The following is an 18,087-nucleotide window of genomic DNA, read 5'->3' on the forward strand; positions in this document are numbered from 1 at the left end:
TGTTCATTCTTTTGTGCATGTAAATGTATCTTTAAGGTAAAAAAAAAAAAATTGTTGTTGATACTTCTGGGTGTCTGGAATGAATTAATTGGATTTACATTACTTCTTATTGGGAAAATGGATTCGAAAATTGTCAATTTCAATAATAGTCACACTTCCAGGAACGGATTAACTATGAAAAACGAGGGACCACTGTATTAGAAAGATTTGGAGACAGGAGGGAGGGGGGGGGGGGGGCAAGGGGCGTTAAATCTCAAGAATATTGGTCGTCTGGTCTTGGAACTCAGCAAATGTGGTTAACTAAACTCAAAAGGTATGCCTCAAGGGAATACCAGTTACCTGCAATGACTATGCAGTGAAGTCTCTTTATAGAAGGGTAGAGAGAGAAGGCACTTCCTTATATTTTTATTGATTTATTTAATCATCAGAACCTTCATCAACATTTTCAGTTCCAAGTCCTTTGAATGAAGCAACAGGCACAAATGTAACTAGAGTGTAGAAGGGATGTGTTGAATCTTCATCTTCATTACGACGACGTGAGAGACGAACACGAATCCGGAAAGGAACATTCCTGAAAGAAGTTTCATCGTAAATACAAGTTTCAAAAAGAATTTCTTTTTTATCTTGCTGAAGCTTCCTGAGTTAGCTTTACCTCATTTGTACTTTTAAAGCTTTTATTTTCTGTGTGAAGACTATTGGGTATTAATAGTGATCTCACTGGCACAGTATATATATAGTCAAAAAAAAGGAGTATTAGTGTGCAATACCTAGCAGAGGTTACTGCCAGAGGGGAATCATAGGCCTAGTGTGCCGTGTGCAAAATAATAATAATAGAACTTTTCTTAGTCAGGGGAAAGAAAGTCTCCCTGATAATAGTGTGTATACATAGTGTTATAGTGTATACTACAGTGGCACCCTAGTACATGGATAATAAATGCTAGTGTCATGTAAAACACGTTAATTCAAACTGAAGTGATAAGCCTAAAGAGGCAGGTGCCAGAAGTCACCAGAAACTTACCACACAGGTCAGCTGTTAAATAATCTTCCTGGCTACCTCGCATATAATCTAGTGATACCAGTGAATAGGAGAATACAGTGTTATAGTAGCAACTAACCAGTAATATAATGGTACTTAGTGGAGTGGAGCGACTTTCATTAATTTTTTCTCTTTCTTGAAATACCAGACGTATACAGTGAAATTCATATAACCTGTAGTTACCAGCGGTCGCAATATACACAACGAGAAGCAAACATTACTGCACAAAAAAAAAAAAAAGTGTCTTTCCTCCAACAATTCCACCAGTCAACTATAGTGATAATATAGCATTTGTTGTGGTGGAGACGGAAAAAACCTAGAAAAGCTAGATACAGTGATCTATAAACAAGGGTTGAGACCTCGACTGTTCGCCATTGTAGGAGCTGCCAGCAATCACCGGGTCTTCAACACGCAAGTTATACTTTTGTATCAATCAAATCACATATTACTCAGTTAAATAATTTCCAGTAGTTCTTTCATGTGATAGCCAAATCAACGACCAGTATGTTTTAAATAAGTGATCCACTGATCAGATCCGACTGGTTCCGAACACTTGACCGGTTTCAAACGGATTCGTTGGACAATAAAGCAGACTGTAAACAGATGGGGTTTTAGGCACCCTTATCAAACACAAACAATAAATATAAAATGAACGTACCCAGGTAAGCTGTCCTAATATACAAGTACAGTTAGAAATAGAAATACAAATAGACAGAGCTGCACTTTAAGGAGGTTATTAATAGAGTATTCAAGAGGTTACTAGTAGAATTACAGTAAATCAACCATTCAAATCATTATGAAGCTCTGTGTAGTCTGCAGTCAATCAAACAAACGGGCTTCCGCATGGATAAATTGCCATTTTTGTGAAAATTGGTGTCATGCCCCTTGTGCAGATATCCAAGATCTATCTACAAGCAGTATTAAATCAGGGAAGTGTTTTTGGGTATGCCCAAATGAGATCAATCTGTGGACTAAAATCACATTGGTATTAAAAGAGGATAACATCAAAGCAGCCTTCATAGAAAACCTAGAAGCATTCTATAACAGATGGGAGAATAAAAAGTCTGGGCTGGATGGTATCGCCCTTGATGCTGGCCATGTAGTCAGAAACTGTAAGGCTGGAGGTGCTGCCCCGGTAGTCAGTAAATGTGTGGCTGATAATGCTGTCCTGGGAGACAGTAATGGTGAAGCTGGAGGTGCTGTCCTGAGAGACAGTAACGGTGAGGATGGAGGTGCTGTCCTGGGAGACAATTAATGGTGAGGATGGAGGTGCTGTCCTAGGTGACAGTAATGGTGAGGATGGAGGTACTGTCCAGGTAGTCAGTAAATGTACGCAGGAGGGGATGCATATAAATGACCCCGAGGGAGACAGGAGCTGTAGCGAGGAAACAAGTGTAGTCAAAGACAAGATAAAACCAATATTACAAACTAGTAATACCACAGGAGATAGCAAACAAGGGGACTCCACTAGCATTAGTGAGCATACATTACCAAAAACAACTGGTGAGAGCCCCATTGTTAGTGCTACTGAGGATAGGAAACACACAGGTAAACATGCACCAACAGGGAATACAGTCACAGAAACGCAAGGCAAACGGAAACCAAGCCTGTGTACATACTATGCACTTGGTATCTGCAAGCATGGGAAATCTGGAAAAACAGATGGGACGTGCAACTTTGACCACCCTAGAAAATGCCGTGCCCATATGACAACCACTCAAGAGGGACAGGTTTTTTAGTGCCAGGAAGAAAAAAAGAAACTGGCAGGAAATGGCAGAAATCGTACACCAAATCCAGTCATTCCTGGAGTGGAACCACAGTCAATGGCTTCCACTCCAAACCAACAGATAGATACTAATGCCAGAAAAAAAGTCCCCCCCCCCCCAGTACCACCAGTCCGATGACATTCTTTTTTGCAAACATCCAGGACCTAAAACCAGCAACGAACAACAAAATATCTTTCATCCGTGGACTGCTTGCAGAGGCAAATGCAATGTTCGCGGCTTTCACAGAGACCCACATGAAGGATCACTTGGACAACGAAATATGGATCCCAGGTTACAACCTATACAGATGCGACAGAGTGAACAGGCAAAGGGGAGGGGGGGTAGCCTGTATATCGCAGAGTCACTTGTTTGCACAGAACTGCTTAATGCCTCAAATGATGTAGTGGAAGTTTTAGCAGTAAATATCGAGAACCAACACCTAGTCATTGTGGTAGTCTACAAGCCTCCGGATGCAATGTCCCAGCAATTCCAGGAACAGCTGTTAAAAATTGACCACTGTCTGGAAAATCTGCCAGCTCCTGCCCCCAACATCTTGCTCCTTGGGGATTTCAACTTAAGGTACCTAAAATGGAGGAATATAGCAAATAATGTTGTTGCAGTGATAACTCCAGGAGGCAGCTCTTACGAGAATTCACACACACACACACACACACACACACACACACACACACACACACACGCTTTTAAATCTCTGCACAAAATTCAACTTAAACCAGCAAATAACAGAGCCTACTAGACTGGAGAATACACTAGACCTCATCTTCACTAACAATGATGATCTGATAAGAAATGTCACAATATCAAAAACAATATACTCAGATCACAACATAATCGAGGTTCAGACATGTATGCGCGGAGCTCCAGACTGACATAATGAGATTAGTCATGAGGGAGCCTTCACCAAATTCAACTTCAATACTAAGAGCATAAAGTGGGACCAAGTATACCAAGTCCTAACCGATATAAGCTGGGAAGATAGACTAAGCAACACAGACCCCAACTTATGCCTAGAACAGATTAACTCGGTGGCACTCGATGTATGCTCAAGGCGTATTCCTTTAAGAAAAAGGAGGAGTAGATGTAAAACAGAAAGAGACAGGCGCTCCCTTTACAGGCGACGAAAAATAACAGAGCGGCTAAAAGAAGCCAGTATATCTGAAATGCGTAGGGAGTCACTGGTCGAGAAATAGCAAACATCGAACTTAAGCTAAAGGAATCTTATAGGATTCAGGAATCGCGGGAAGAACTAAAAGCCATAAATGAAATCGAAAGAAATCCAAAGTATTTCTTTTCGTATGTCAAATCAAAGTCGAGAACAACATCCAGTATTGGGCCCCTACTTAAACAAGATGGGTCCTACACAGATGACAGCAAGGAAATAAGTGAGCTACTCAAGTCCCAATATGACTCAGTTTTTAGCAAGCCGCTAACCAGACTGAGAGTCAAAGATCAAAATTAATTTTTTATGAGAGCCACAGAATTTGGTTAACACAAGCCTATCCAATGTTATCCTGACGCCAAATGACTTCAAACAGGCGATAAATGACATGCCCATGCACTCTGCCCCAGGGTCAGACTCATGGAACTCCATGTTCATCAAGAACTGCAAGAAGCCCCTATCATGAGCTTTTACCATCCTATGGAGAGGGAGCATGGACACGGGGGTCATCTCACAGCTACTAAAAACAACAGACATAGCCCCACTCCACAAAGGGGGCAGTAAAGCAATAGCAAAGAACTACAGACCGATAGCACTAACATCCCATATCATAAAAATCTTAGAAACGGTCCTAAGAAGCAAGATTGCCACCCATCTAGAAACCCATCAATTACACAACCTAGGGCAACATGGGTTTAGAGCAGGTCGCTCCTGTCTGTCTCAACTATTGGATCACTACGACAAGGTCCTAGATGCACTAGAGGACAAAAAAATGCAGATGTAATATATACAGACTTTGCAAAAGCCTTCGACAAGTGTGACCATGGCGTAATAGCGCACAAAATGCGTGCTAAAGGAATAACAGGAAAAGCTGGTAGATGGATCTATAATTTCCTCACAAACAGAACACAAATAGTAGTAGTCAACCGAGTAAAGTCCAAGGCAGCTACGGTGAAATGCTCTGTTCCACATGCACAGTACTCGCTCCCATCTTGTTTCTCATCCTCATATCTGACATAGACAAGGATGTCAGCCACAGCACCGTGTCTTCCTTTGCAGATGACACCCGAATCTGCATGACAGTGTCTTCCATTGCAGACACTGCAAAGCTCCAGGTGGACATCAACCAAATCTTTCAATGGGCTGCAGAAAACAATATGAAGTTCAACGATGAGAAATTTCAATTACTCCGATATGGTAGACACGAGGAAATCAAAACTTCATCAGAGTACAAAACAAATTCCGGCCACAAAATAGAGCGAAAAACAAACGTCAAAGACGTGGGAGTGATCATGTCGGAGGATCTCACCTTCAGGGACCATAACATTATATCAATTGCAGCTGCTAGAAAAATGACAGGATGGACAATGAGAACCTTCAAAACTAGGGATGCCAAGCCCATGATGACACTCTTCAGGTCACTTGTTCTATCTAGGCTGGAATATTGCTGGACACTAACAGCACCTTTCAAGGCAGGTGAAATTGCTGACCTAGAAAATGTACAGAGAACCTTCACAGCGCACATAACGGAGATAAAACACCTCAATTACTGGGAGCGCTTAAAGTTCCTGAACCTGTATTCCCTGGAATGCAGGCGGGAGAGATACATGATTATATACACCTGGAAAATCCTAGAGGGACTAGTACCGAACTTGCACACGAAAATCACTCACAACGAAAGCAAAAAACTTGGCAAACAATGCAACATCCCCCCCAATGAAAAGCAGGGGTGTCACTAGCACGTTAAGAGACAATACAATAAGTGTCAGGGGTCCGAGACTGTTCAACTGCCTCCCAGCATACATAAGAGGGATTACTAATAGACCCCTGGCAGTCTTCAAGCTGGCACTGGACAAGCACCTAAAGTCGGTACCTGACCAGCCGGGCTGTGGCTCGTACGTTGGATTGCGTGCAGCCAGCAGTAACATCCTGGTTGATCAGGCTCTGATCCATCAAGAGGCCTGGTCACAGACCGGGCCGCGGGGGCGACGACCCCCGGAACTCTCACCAGGTAAACTCCAGACCACTCAATGGTAAGTGGAAGACCCAGTCATTGCTTAAATTATTATACAGAAGCTTCACAATTGCAGTATGTACATTAGGACATTGTACCCCAATAATATAAATAGTCCAACAAAATGTGTAATATTGTTACAGCATATTTTGAGTCATGAGTCAAGCAAGTGAATAACACCACAATATCTGGAAAATTAGCTTGTGCACAGCACCATAATTCAGTACGAAGTCACGAACCAGGGAGCCAAGCTTATGCTGCCACAACAGCCAATTCACATATACAGAACTTGGCTATGCAGAGAATTCAGTAACTACATGAAAACTTAAAAAAAATTATTATTTTATTTTTATTATCACACTGGCCGATTCCCACCAAGGCAGGGTGGCCCGAAAAAGAAAAACTTTCACCATCATTCACTCCATCACTGTCTTGCCAGAAGGGTGCTTTACACTACAGTTTTTAAACTGCAACATTAACACCCTTCCTTCAGAGTGCAGGCACTGCACTTCCCATCTCCAGGACTCAAGTCCGGCCTGCCGGTTTCCCTGAACCCCTTCATAAATGTTACTTTGCTCACACTCCAACAGCACATCAAGTATTAAAAACCATTTGTCTCCATTCACTCCTATCAAACACGCTCACACACGCCTGCTGGAAGTCCAAGCCCCTCGCACACAAAACCTCCTTTACCCCCTCCCTCCAACCTTTCCTAGGCCGACCCCTACCCCGCCTTCCTTCCACTAAAGACTGATACACTCTTGAAGTCATTCTGTTTCGCTCCATTCTCTCTACATGTCCGAACCACCTCAACAACCCTTCCTCAGCCCTCTGGACAACAGTTTTGGTAATCCCGCACCTCCTCCTAACTTCCAAACTACGAATTCTCTGCATTATATTCACACCACACATTGCCCTCAGACATGACATCTCCAATGCCTCCAGCCTTCTCCTCGCTGCAACATTCATCACCCATGCTTCACACCCATATAAGAGTGTTGGTAAAACTATACTCTCATACATTCCCCTCTTTGCCTCCAAGGACAAAGTTCTTTGTCTCCACAGACTCCTAAGTGCACCACTCACCCTTTTCCCATCATCAATTCTATGATTCACCTCATCCTTCATAGACCCATCCGCTGACACGTCCACTCCCAAATATCTGAAAACATTCACCTCCTCCATACTCTCTCCCTCCAATCTGATATCCAATCTTTCATTACCTAATATTTTTGTTATCCTCACAACCTTACTCTTTCCTGTATTCACTTTTAATTTTCTTCTTTTGCACACCCTACCAAATTCATCCACCAATCTCTGCAACTTCTCTTCAGAATCTCCCAAGAGCACAGTGTCATCAGCAAAGAGCAACTGTGACAACTCCCACTTTATGTGCGATTCTTTATCTTTTAACTCCACGCCTCTTGTCAAGACCCTCGCATTTACTTCTCTTACAACCCCATCTATAAATATATTAAACAACCACGGTGACATCACACATCCTTGTCTAAGGCCTACTTTTACTGGGAAATAATTTCCCTCTTTCCTATGTACTCTAACTTGAGCCTCGCTATCCTCGTAAAAACTCTTCACTGCTTTCAGTAACCTACCTCCTACACCATACACCTGCAACATCTGCCACATTGCCCCCCTATCCACCCTGTCATACGCCTTTTCCAAATCCATAAATGCCATAAAGACCTCTTTAGCCTTATCTAAATATTGTTCACTTATATGTTTCACTGTAAACACCTGGTCCACACACCCCCTACCTTTCCTAAAGCCTCCTTGTTCATCTGCTATCCTATTCTCCGTCTTACTTTTAATTCTTTCAATAATAACTCTACCATACACTTTACCAGGTATACTCAACAGACTTATCCCCCTATAATTTTCGCACTCTCTTTTGTCCCCTTAGCCTTTATACAAAGGAACTATGCATGCTCTCTGCCAATCCCTAGATACCTTACCCTCTTCCATACATTTATTAAATAATTGCACCAACCACTCCAAAACTATATCCCCACCTGCTTTTAACATTTCTATCTTTATCCCATCAATCCCGGCTGCCTTACCCCCTTTCATTTTACCTACTGCCTCACGAACTTCCCCCACACTCACAACTGGCTCTTCCTCACTCCTAAAAGATGTTATTCCTCCTTGTCCTATACACGAAATCACAGCTTCCCCATCTTCATCAACATTTAACAATTCCTCAAAATATTCCCTCCATGTTCCCGATACCTCTAACTCTCCATTTAGTAACTCTCCTCTCCTATTTTTAACTGACAAATCCATTTTTTCTCTAGGCTTCCTTAACTTGTTAATCTCACTCCAAAACTTTTTCTTATTTTCAACAAAATTTGTTAATAACATCTCACCCACTCTCTCATTTGCTCTCTTTTTACACTGCTTCACCACTCTCTTAACCTCTCTCTTTTTCTCCATATACTCTTCCCTCCTTGCATCACTTCGACTTTGTAAAAACTTCTCATATGCTAACTTTTTCTCCCTTACTACTCTCTTTACATCATCATTCCACCAATTGCTCCTCTTCCCTCCCGCACCCACTTTCCTGTAACCACAAACTTCTGCTGAACACTCTAACACTACATTTTTAAACCTACCCCATACCTCTTCGACCCCATTGCCTATGCTCTCATTAGCCCATCTATCCTCCAATAGCTGTTTATATCTTTCCCTAACTGCCTCCTCTTTTAGTTTATAAACCTTCACCTCTCTCTTCCCTGATGCTTCTATTCTCCTTGTATCCCATCTACCTTTTACTCTCAGTGTAGCTACAACTAGAAAGTGATCTGATATATCTGTGGCCCCTCTATAAACATGTACATCCTGAAGTCTACTCAACAGTCTTTTATCTACCAATACATAATCCAACAAACTACTGTCATTTCGCCCTACATCATATCTTGTATACTTATTTATCCTCTTTTTCTTAAAATATGTATTACCTATAACTAAACCCCTTTCTATACAAAGTTCAATCAAAGGGCTCCCATTATCATTTACACCTGGCACCCCAAACTTACCTACCACACCCTCTCTAAAAGTTTCTCCTACTTTAGCATTTAGGTCCCCTACCACAATTACTCTCTCACTTGGTTCAAAGGCTCCTATACATTCACTTAACATCTCCCAAAATCTCTCTCTCTCCTCTGCATTCCTCTCTTCTCCAGGTGGATACACGCTTATTATGACCCACTTCTCGCATCCAACCTTTACTTTAATCCACATAATTCTTGCATTTACACATTCATATTCTCTTTTCTCCTTCCATAACTGATCATTCAACATTACTGCTACCCCTTCCTTTGCTCTAACTCTCTCAGATACTCCAGATTTAATCCCATTTATTTCCCCCCACCGAAACTCCCCTACCCCCTTCAGCTTTGTTTCGCTTAGGGCCAGGACATCCAACTTCTTTTCATTCATAACATCAGCAATCATCTGTTTCTTGTCATATGCACTACATCCACGCACATTCAAGCATCCCAGTTTTATAAAGATTTTCTTCTTCTCTTTTTTAGTAAATGTCTACAGGAGGGGTTACTAGCCCATTGCTCCCGGCATTTTAGTCGCCTCATACGACACGCATGCCTTACAGAGGAAAGATTCTTTTCCACTTCCCCATGGACAATAGAAGAAATAAAGAAGAACAAGAGCTATGTAGAAAAAGGAGAAAAACCTAGATGTATGTATATATATATGTATGTGCATGTCTGTGAAGTGTGACCAAAGTGTAAGTTGGAGTAGCAAGATATCCCTGTTATCTAGCGTGTTTATGAGACAGAAAAAGACACCAGCAATCCTACCATCATGCAAAACAGTTACAGGTTTCTGTTTCACAGTCATCTGGCAGGACGGTAGTACTTCCCTGGGTGGTTGCTGTCTACCAACCTACTACCTATAAAAAAATTTTTTATTTAAACAAATATCAGCAAACTTAGTTGTAAATTATTTGTTTAGGTATACGAGCCCAGTAACAGTGAAACAGACAGCTCTATTATGACCCTTTAACCATCCTATAACATAACAGTTTTTAACATGATGAGTCATTTTGTGGGTGACCACAAAAAAAGATGCACATTCACCATCACTTTTCAATAGTTGTCTAATCAGAAGTGTGAAGACATAATTCAAACAACCCTTCTAACTACAATATCTCCACCTCTCCTTCAGTGGGCACTGTACCTCCTATACCCAGGACAAATCTAGCTAACCATTTTTTTATCTGCTGAATTTTTTCATGTTACCTTGCTCATGCTCCAACATGTCAAGCCATAAAACCATTTACCCCCACTCCACTTAACATGCTTACACAAGCCTGCTGAATGCTCAAGCCCCCTAGCATTTCAGATGTTCTTTATCCCTTCCTCCAAAACTTATCAGACTAATTTACAACCACAATTGATTACAATATACAGAAATAAACAATTTTACATTGACAAGCTGCAGCAGAAACCATATCCATAATTCATTCTAAGCCATAAGTAACAAGTCTCAGCAAAATTTAAAATTGACTGACAAAACATTGTACAGCCACTGCTGACAGCAGCCAGATACAGTATCCAAAATCAAATTATAGTACAGTACTGTATTTGTGATGGATGAAATGACACCTAAACAAGCATTGTCTATAAAGTAAGGTTGCAAAATTTTAATCAATTTACAAAAAGCAATACTATACTAATATAAAAAAGTGGAATCAGAAAAATCATTTAGAAAACTTACCTGATGCCACGGCACCAGATGTGCTTGTTTAATCTGGTGTCAATACGCACATCTTCGGTGTTCATTTGTTTCTTGGCAAACTTGCGAATTTCCTTAATGGCACGGGGAGCTCTTCTCTTAAAAGAAATGCCATACAGTCTCTTATGCATGTTGATGGTGTATTCTCGGGTCACCACCTTGTCAATGGCAGACTGACTCTTCTCACCTTTAACGCGGGGCATCTAAAATGTGATAAAACTAACAATAGGAATTATTTTAACTCGAGAAAATATATTTTGTACTTGGAGTGTACATATCACAATATATACTGTATGCAAAAAATTTCCCTAACTGTACCAGCGACAGTACAGGGTGTGCCCTACTTGAATATATTATGTACAAGTGCCCAAATATACAAGGTACAGTGGACCCTCAACCAGCGATATTAATCCGTTCCTGAGAGCTCATCATTAGTCAAAATTATCGTTAGTCAAGTTAATTTTCACCATAAGAAATAATGGAAATCAAATTAATCCGTGCAAGACACCCAAAAGTATTGAAAAAAAAAAATTTCACCACATGAAATATTAATTTTAATACACACAAACTGAAGATTACATGCACAGTTACATGACACTTACCTTTATTGAAGATCTGGTGATTGATGGGATGGGAGGAGGGGAGAGCATTGATCTTCTTAGTGTTTAGAAGGGGAATCCCCTTCCATTAGCACTTGAGGCAGCAAGTCTTTTTCTGGGGTTACTTCCCTTGTTCTTTTAATGCCACTAGGACCAGCTTCAGAGTCACTGGATTTCTGTCGCACAACATATCTGTCCATAGATACCTGTACCTCTCGTTCCTTTATGACTTTCCTAATGTGGTTCACAACATTGTCAGTGTACAGGTTGCCAACACGGCTTGCAGTAGCTGTGTCAGGGTGATTTTCATCAAAAAAGGTTTGCACTTCAAGCCACTTTGCACACATTTCCTTTATCTTAGAAGTAGGCAACTTCTTCAATTTCTCTCCCCCCCCCTCCAAAGCAGTTTCCTCAGGTCTGCCCTCTTGCTGTTCAAGATGATCTAGCAGCTCATCAGTGGTTAGTTCTTCACTGTCCTCCACCACCAACTCTTCCACATCCTCCCCACTAACCTCCAACCCCAAGGACTTCCCCAATGCCACAATGGATTCCTCAACTGGCATAGGCTTGTCCTGGGAGTGCCTTTTCCTCCTGAGTAATGTACGTCCTGCTTGGCATTTTCTTCCAAAACAGGCCTGTTTCGTCACAATTAAACACTTGTTCAGGTTTCAGTCCTTCACTGTCTATGTACTCCTTGAAGTCCTGCACATATTTTTCAGCCGATTTGTGGTCCGAACTGGCAGCCTCACCATGCCTTATCACACTATGAATGCCACTACGCTTCTTAAATCTCTCAAACCAACCTTTGCTGGCCTTAAATTCACTCACATCACTAGTTGCTGGCATTTTTGTAATTAAATCGTCATGCAACTTCCTAGCCTTTTCACATATGATCGCTTGAGAGATGCTGTCTCCTGCTATCTGTTTCTCGTTTATCCACACCAATAACAGTCTCTCAACATCTTCTATCACTTGCGATCTCAGTTTCGAAAACATGGTTGCACCTTTGGCAAGAACAGCTTCCTTGATTGCCGTTTTCTTGCCCACAATAGTAACGATGGTTGATTGGGGTTTATTATACAACCTGACCAGCTCAGAGACACGCACTCCACTTTCATACTTAGCAATGATCTCTTTCTTCATCTCCATAGTAATTCTCACCCTTTTTGCTGTAGGGTTGGCACTAGAAGCTTTCTTGGGGCCCATGGTGACTTATTTTGCAGGTGCAATCACTACAAAGGCTGTGATAATATGAAATGTTCCAGTTGTATGTTTGGAAGCGACCGCGGTGGCTGGCTGGCTTGTAAACACTGGCACCCAAGGGACAAGTGAGGCGCGCTCAGGCCAAAGTGGATGCGTATGGTACGGAATGAATAGCGCTGGTCGGGTTTTTAAGCGCTAGTCGAGGCAAAATTTTTGCATTAAAATGTACCGCTAGTCAGATTTATCGTTAATCGATGCCATCGCTGGTTGAGGGTCCACTGTACATTAATTACAAAGGTAGCCTGGATAACTTGTTTATGTGGGTTTCTTGGACAGCTTCAACAAATACAATCCTGTTCAAGAATACAAGCAATCTCACCAGTCAGTAACAGTACTTTGTAATAATGTTGGTAGAATTACCGACATTATGTAAAGTAAATGGACACAAGTGCAACTAATTTGACATTTTATTATGGCAACATTTCGCTCTCCAGGAGCTTTGTCAACCTCCTGAGAGCGAAACGTTGCCACAATAAAATGTCACATTAGTTGCACCTGTAACAGTACTTTCCTATTAGCAGCATTATCTCTTATATAAATTTTGTAAAACTATTGGCAAGCACTTCTGTAAATATAACCTACCCTCTATTCTTAGGTTCTTATTAGTGAAAATGGATGTGAATTAATGAATTCATGTTTTGTAATAAATCATCACTAGATGAATAAGACTCAAGTGTAACAGTCTGGTATGTGTCACAATATATTAACCCTTTCAGGGTCCGTCCCGTAGATCTACGGCTGGTCGGTGAGTGTCCAAACCGTAGATCTACGCCAAAATTCTAGCGCCGTCAAATTTAGCGCGAAAGCGCTCATAGGCCTACATATGAGAGAACGGGTCTGTGCCGTGGGTGTGCGCCGTAAACAAAAAATCTAGGCGCCTGCATAGCATTGTGGGAACGCCGGCTCAGTCACCCTTGTTCACCATGTCTCGTCGCAAGTCAGCTCTCACTCCCCGGAAAATTGGGACTCTCCTCTTCCTGTCTGATAGTTCTGACACTGATGGAAGTGGAAATGAAGACGAATTCTACGGCTTTGATAAGTTAGTGACCGAAAATAATGACCAGGATATCGATAATAGTGCAGAAAACCCCGACGATCCTCGACCTTCTACCTCTGGTGTGGGCACTCGTGACTCACGGTCGGGTGTTCCTAAACGTAAGAGAAAACTAATATTTTCCCGTGGCCTGGCCTCTGACTTCAGTAATGACGATGATTCTGACGTGGATTGTGATTTTATTGCGCTCGACGATCGTTCGAGTAGTGATAGTGAGGAAACATATTCACCAGTGAAGCGTCGGTATGTTCGCCGCCGCATGCGCTCGGGTAGTGTACCCTATGCTGTGCCCAGGGGACGGAGTACATCCCGTAGTACATCCCGGAGTACATCCCGTGGCCCTACACCCGTTTTAGGTAGTGATAGTGAGGATGATGTGGCTACACTTGGCATGGATGGGCCACAGACATCAGTGGATGGTGTTAGTGGGGCTGGTGGTGGTAGTGGCACCGCCATGCGTGACTCGCTGTGCCACGCGGGAACCCACGCTGCTGACTCGTCAGTTCAAGGACAAAGCGGAGCGTCACCCACCAGCCCGCCACAACCACCCGTACAACCAGCCTATGATGTCCAGTATCCACCAGCAAACCGTATCTGGGATTGGCAGCAAAATCCCAATTTTGTTCCCAGCCCTCACCACTTTGATGACTCGCAAAGTGGAATTCTACCTACCTGTCCCCTTGGAACCACGGCCAATGAACTGGAATTCTTTGAATTATTCTTTGACCAGCCATTGATGGAAACTATTTTCAGGGAAAGTAATAAGTATTTTCAGTACACCATGGCAAATACGATCTTATCACCACAGTCAAGACTACACAGGTGGAAAGAGACGACTGTTGCAGAAATGTATTTGCTTTTTGCAACAATAATGCTTATGCCTCACGTCTATAAGCATAATATAAAAGCATACTGGTCCACAGATCGGCTAATTTGTACCCCATCCTTCAGTGAAATAATACCAGTGAACAGGTTTATCTTACTGTTACGTATGTTGCACTTCTCTGACAAAACCAGGCCTGACAGAAGTGACAGGTTATACAAGATTAGAAATGTTTTCATGTATCTCAAACAAAAGTTCAGGATATACTTTTATCCATTCAAGAATCTTGTAATTGACGAGTCTTTGATTTTGTTCAAAGGTAGACTGTCATTCAAGCAGTATATACCGAGCAAGAGGAACCGCTTTGGTATAAAATTGTTTGTACTCTGTGATTGTGACAGTGGCCTGGTGTTGGATATTGTTGTATACACGGGTAGTAAAACATTGAAAGATACCAAGATGTTATTGGGTATATCAGGTGACGTAGTGAGAAACATGATGGCACCTTATCTTGGTAAGGGCCATACATTATATACCGATAACTGGTACACAAGCCCATTACTCAGTGATTTCATGCGAGTGAACAAGACAGATGTGTGTGGCACAGTGCGTTCTAATCGTAAACATATGCCCAGGCTCAACGCAGGTGTTCGTGGTGATGACGTGCAGGTGTTTACTGCCAATGACATCATGGCATTACGGTGGCATGACAAACGAGATGTCACATTGTTGACAACCATTCACCGTAATGAAATGCAAGACAGTGGCAAAGTTGATCGAGTGACTAATGAACGTATTCGAAAACCAGTGACAGTGATTGATTATACACAAAACATGCGCTTGGTTGACAAGTGTGACATGCAGATTGGTTTTGTTGACTGTGTTCGTAAGAGTTACATGTGGTACATGAAACTTTTCTTCCATCTCATGGACATTTCAATGCTGAATGCATATAATATGTACCAAATAAAGACTGGTAACAGACCACCGTATGGTGAATTTTGTTTGTCTGTTGTCAGACAACTCATAATGAAGTACCAGGTAACAACACCTGCAATACAACATGGTCCTCGAATTCATCACAATATACCCAAGCGTTTGAGAAGAGAAGGTGATCATTTCATAATACAGCTTCCTTCAACTCAAAAGAAATTTGCTCAGAAGAGATGCATTGTCTGTGCACAAACAAAACGACGGCAACAAAGACGCAAAGACACTCGGTTTATGTGTGAGGAATGTAAGGTGCCTCTGTGCATGGTGCCTTGTTTCAAGGAGTTCCACAAGCTCCAGCAGTTCTAAAACCATGTCCAGTGATTGTAAATATGTAAATATATGATAGAACATTAGTATTATACAATATTTGTGCATGTATATTGTAATAAACAACAGTGGTAAACAATAATATGATAATAACTTTAGTGCGGTTATTGTGTTCAATACAGTGAGTTTATATATATAAATTATATACAGTATTGGTCTCTCAGGCCCCAAATGTTAGTAGGAATAGAAAAAAATTGGAAAAGAAAAGAAAAAACAACTAAAACAACAAAATAATATAATACGCGTATGTGGAATTCGTCGATGTTGCCGCCACCACATCATTTTCTACAAACTTCTTGGCACTGTATCTCGTTAAGTACTGATCAGATTCTAATTTTTTTTGTTTTATTACCTTCACAAAAATATGCTCTTTAATTCTGTAAGAAAAAATAATTTTTTTTTTTTCAAAATTTCTTGGACACTGGTGCGTGACTTCAGATTTTGGCCTTGGACCCTGAAAGGGTTAAAAGGTCAATGAGCATGCCTATTGGATAACTTGTTGATTGATACTGGAGGTGGTGGTGGTTTTGCAAGCATTGACATCCAACAAATGAGTGTGTGTATGTTAGACTGGAGTGAGAGGAGGGAAGAAATAAAATGAAATTCTGTTCGGATTTTTAACCCCGGAGGGTTAGCCACCCAGGGTAACCCAAGAAAGGCAATGCATCATTAAGGACTGTCTTATTTCCATTGTGGTCCTCAATCTTGTTCCCCAGGATGCAACCCACACCAGTCGACTAACATCCAGGTACCTAAAAAAAACATACCCCGGCCGGGACAGAACCCGCGGTCAGTCTCTCAAAACTCCAGCCCGTCGTGTTAGCTCGAGTGATGGGAAAAGTTTTTTTTTTCTTTAGGTCACCAACCTCGGTGGGAGGATATTAAAAAAATTATTAATTTTCACAGATTTGTTTTGCTTAGCTGTATTTCATTATTAAAATGTATTTTTTTGCTGTACTTAATACCTGATGTTTACTGTACCTAATAATTAGGCTCGTAAACCTAAGATTTACAAGGATTTATGTCACTGATTTTTTTATCCTGGTAATTTACATGTTGTTGTTATATATAAGACAATTGTAATCATCCATATTTTTGTAAAATTTTAGAGGAATAAACTTTCCTACCAATGATAACCACATCGGTCTGGTGGACACAACAAAACCCAACAACGTGACCTCCTTTTAACCCTTATATCTCTCCATTACTACCTCACTTTAACACACAAAACTCCTCAACACACTCTCCAACACTTCCGCCACCCAACACGCCACAATAAACTCGAAACAAGGCCAATAAACTCCTAAATCTGTGAAAATAAGAGAGGAGTTACCTTGCGTGAGGAAGGTGGACTAACAAGAGAGATAAAGCAACATGGCGGACCCAGGTTCAGTCTGGCTCAAGTGAACATCACTCTGCACACTACAATAACTAAGTTTATTCAGGTACACACAAATACAGTTACATAGAATTATCTTGAAGATTGAGACACTTATGCAACATATGGGAATCTTTATTCAGGAAACGTTTCGCCACACAGTGGCTTCATCAGTCCAATACAAAGTAGAAAGCTTACCTCATAATTTTTTAATATTTTAAACTTAAGATTTAATTTAAGTCTGCCCGAAATGCCTAGCCATGCTAGGTGTTCTAGTGGTACACTCTGTAATTATTATTTTACTACATGTAAACCACAATAACCAAATTCTGTAAACTCAGCATTGTAATCCTTATAGAGAATAAACTTTGAATTTGAATTTGAATTTGAAGGAGAGGATTTTATTATTATAATCAAGGGGAAGCGCTAAACCCGGAGGATTATACAGCACCTGGGAGGGGGGATGTGGAAGGCATTCAGGTTTAATTCGGGGAACTGGAGCACAGATCCAGTTCCCTGAATCAAGAGCCCCTCACCAACATCAAGGAACCTTCCTTGAGGGGGTAGAGTTTGAGGTAATCAGTCCCTCAGCCTGGAGTCGATGTGTTCAGTCCATCAGTCTTGTAGATTCTACAAGATTGATTTACCATCTGTAGTTACACGAAATTACACAAAGGTCTATTTTACAGTATTATTATACATATTCATAGAGAGAAGCACTAAACCCATATGAGTCACACAGCACCTCTTAATTCCACGGTTCAAGCTTTAAGCTTTCCCACTCGCTCTTTCCTTGAAAATTTACTCAACTGGCAAGATTATCTTGTTCGTGAAGCAGTAAAACCAGGGTCGTATAGCACCTAGGGATAGGAAAGGCATTCAAG

General features: G+C 41.3%; 1 protein-coding gene across 1 annotated transcript; it reads right to left on the reverse strand.

The window, feature by feature from the left end:
- Positions 1–392: 392 nt before the first annotated feature.
- On the reverse strand, positions 393–17,271 carry RpL31 (ribosomal protein L31). Its single transcript, XM_053793845.2, has 3 exons — positions 17,159–17,271; positions 10,749–10,969; positions 393–571 (listed from the first exon to the last, which is right to left on the reverse strand). Exons 2-3 carry the CDS (start codon positions 10,967–10,969, stop codon positions 418–420), a joined length of 375 nt encoding a protein of 124 aa, XP_053649820.1. The 5' UTR covers positions 17,159–17,271; the 3' UTR covers positions 393–417.
- Positions 17,272–18,087: the final 816 nt, after the last annotated feature.

This window comes from Cherax quadricarinatus, chromosome 65 (assembly GCF_038502225.1).
Source record: "Cherax quadricarinatus isolate ZL_2023a chromosome 65, ASM3850222v1, whole genome shotgun sequence".
NCBI lineage: Eukaryota > Metazoa > Arthropoda > Malacostraca > Decapoda > Parastacidae > Cherax > Cherax quadricarinatus.

Bases quoted from the DNA above. Each gene is read 5' to 3' on its own strand.
- RpL31 (XM_053793845.2), bottom strand. From the start codon at position 10,969: ATGCCCCGCGTTAAAGGTGAGAAGAGTCAGTCTGCCATTGACAAGGTG. The intron at 572-10,748 runs GTAAGTTTTCTA...AACTTCTTTCAG, and splicing joins ATCTGGTGCCGTGGCATCAG to GAATGTTCCTTTCCGGATTC.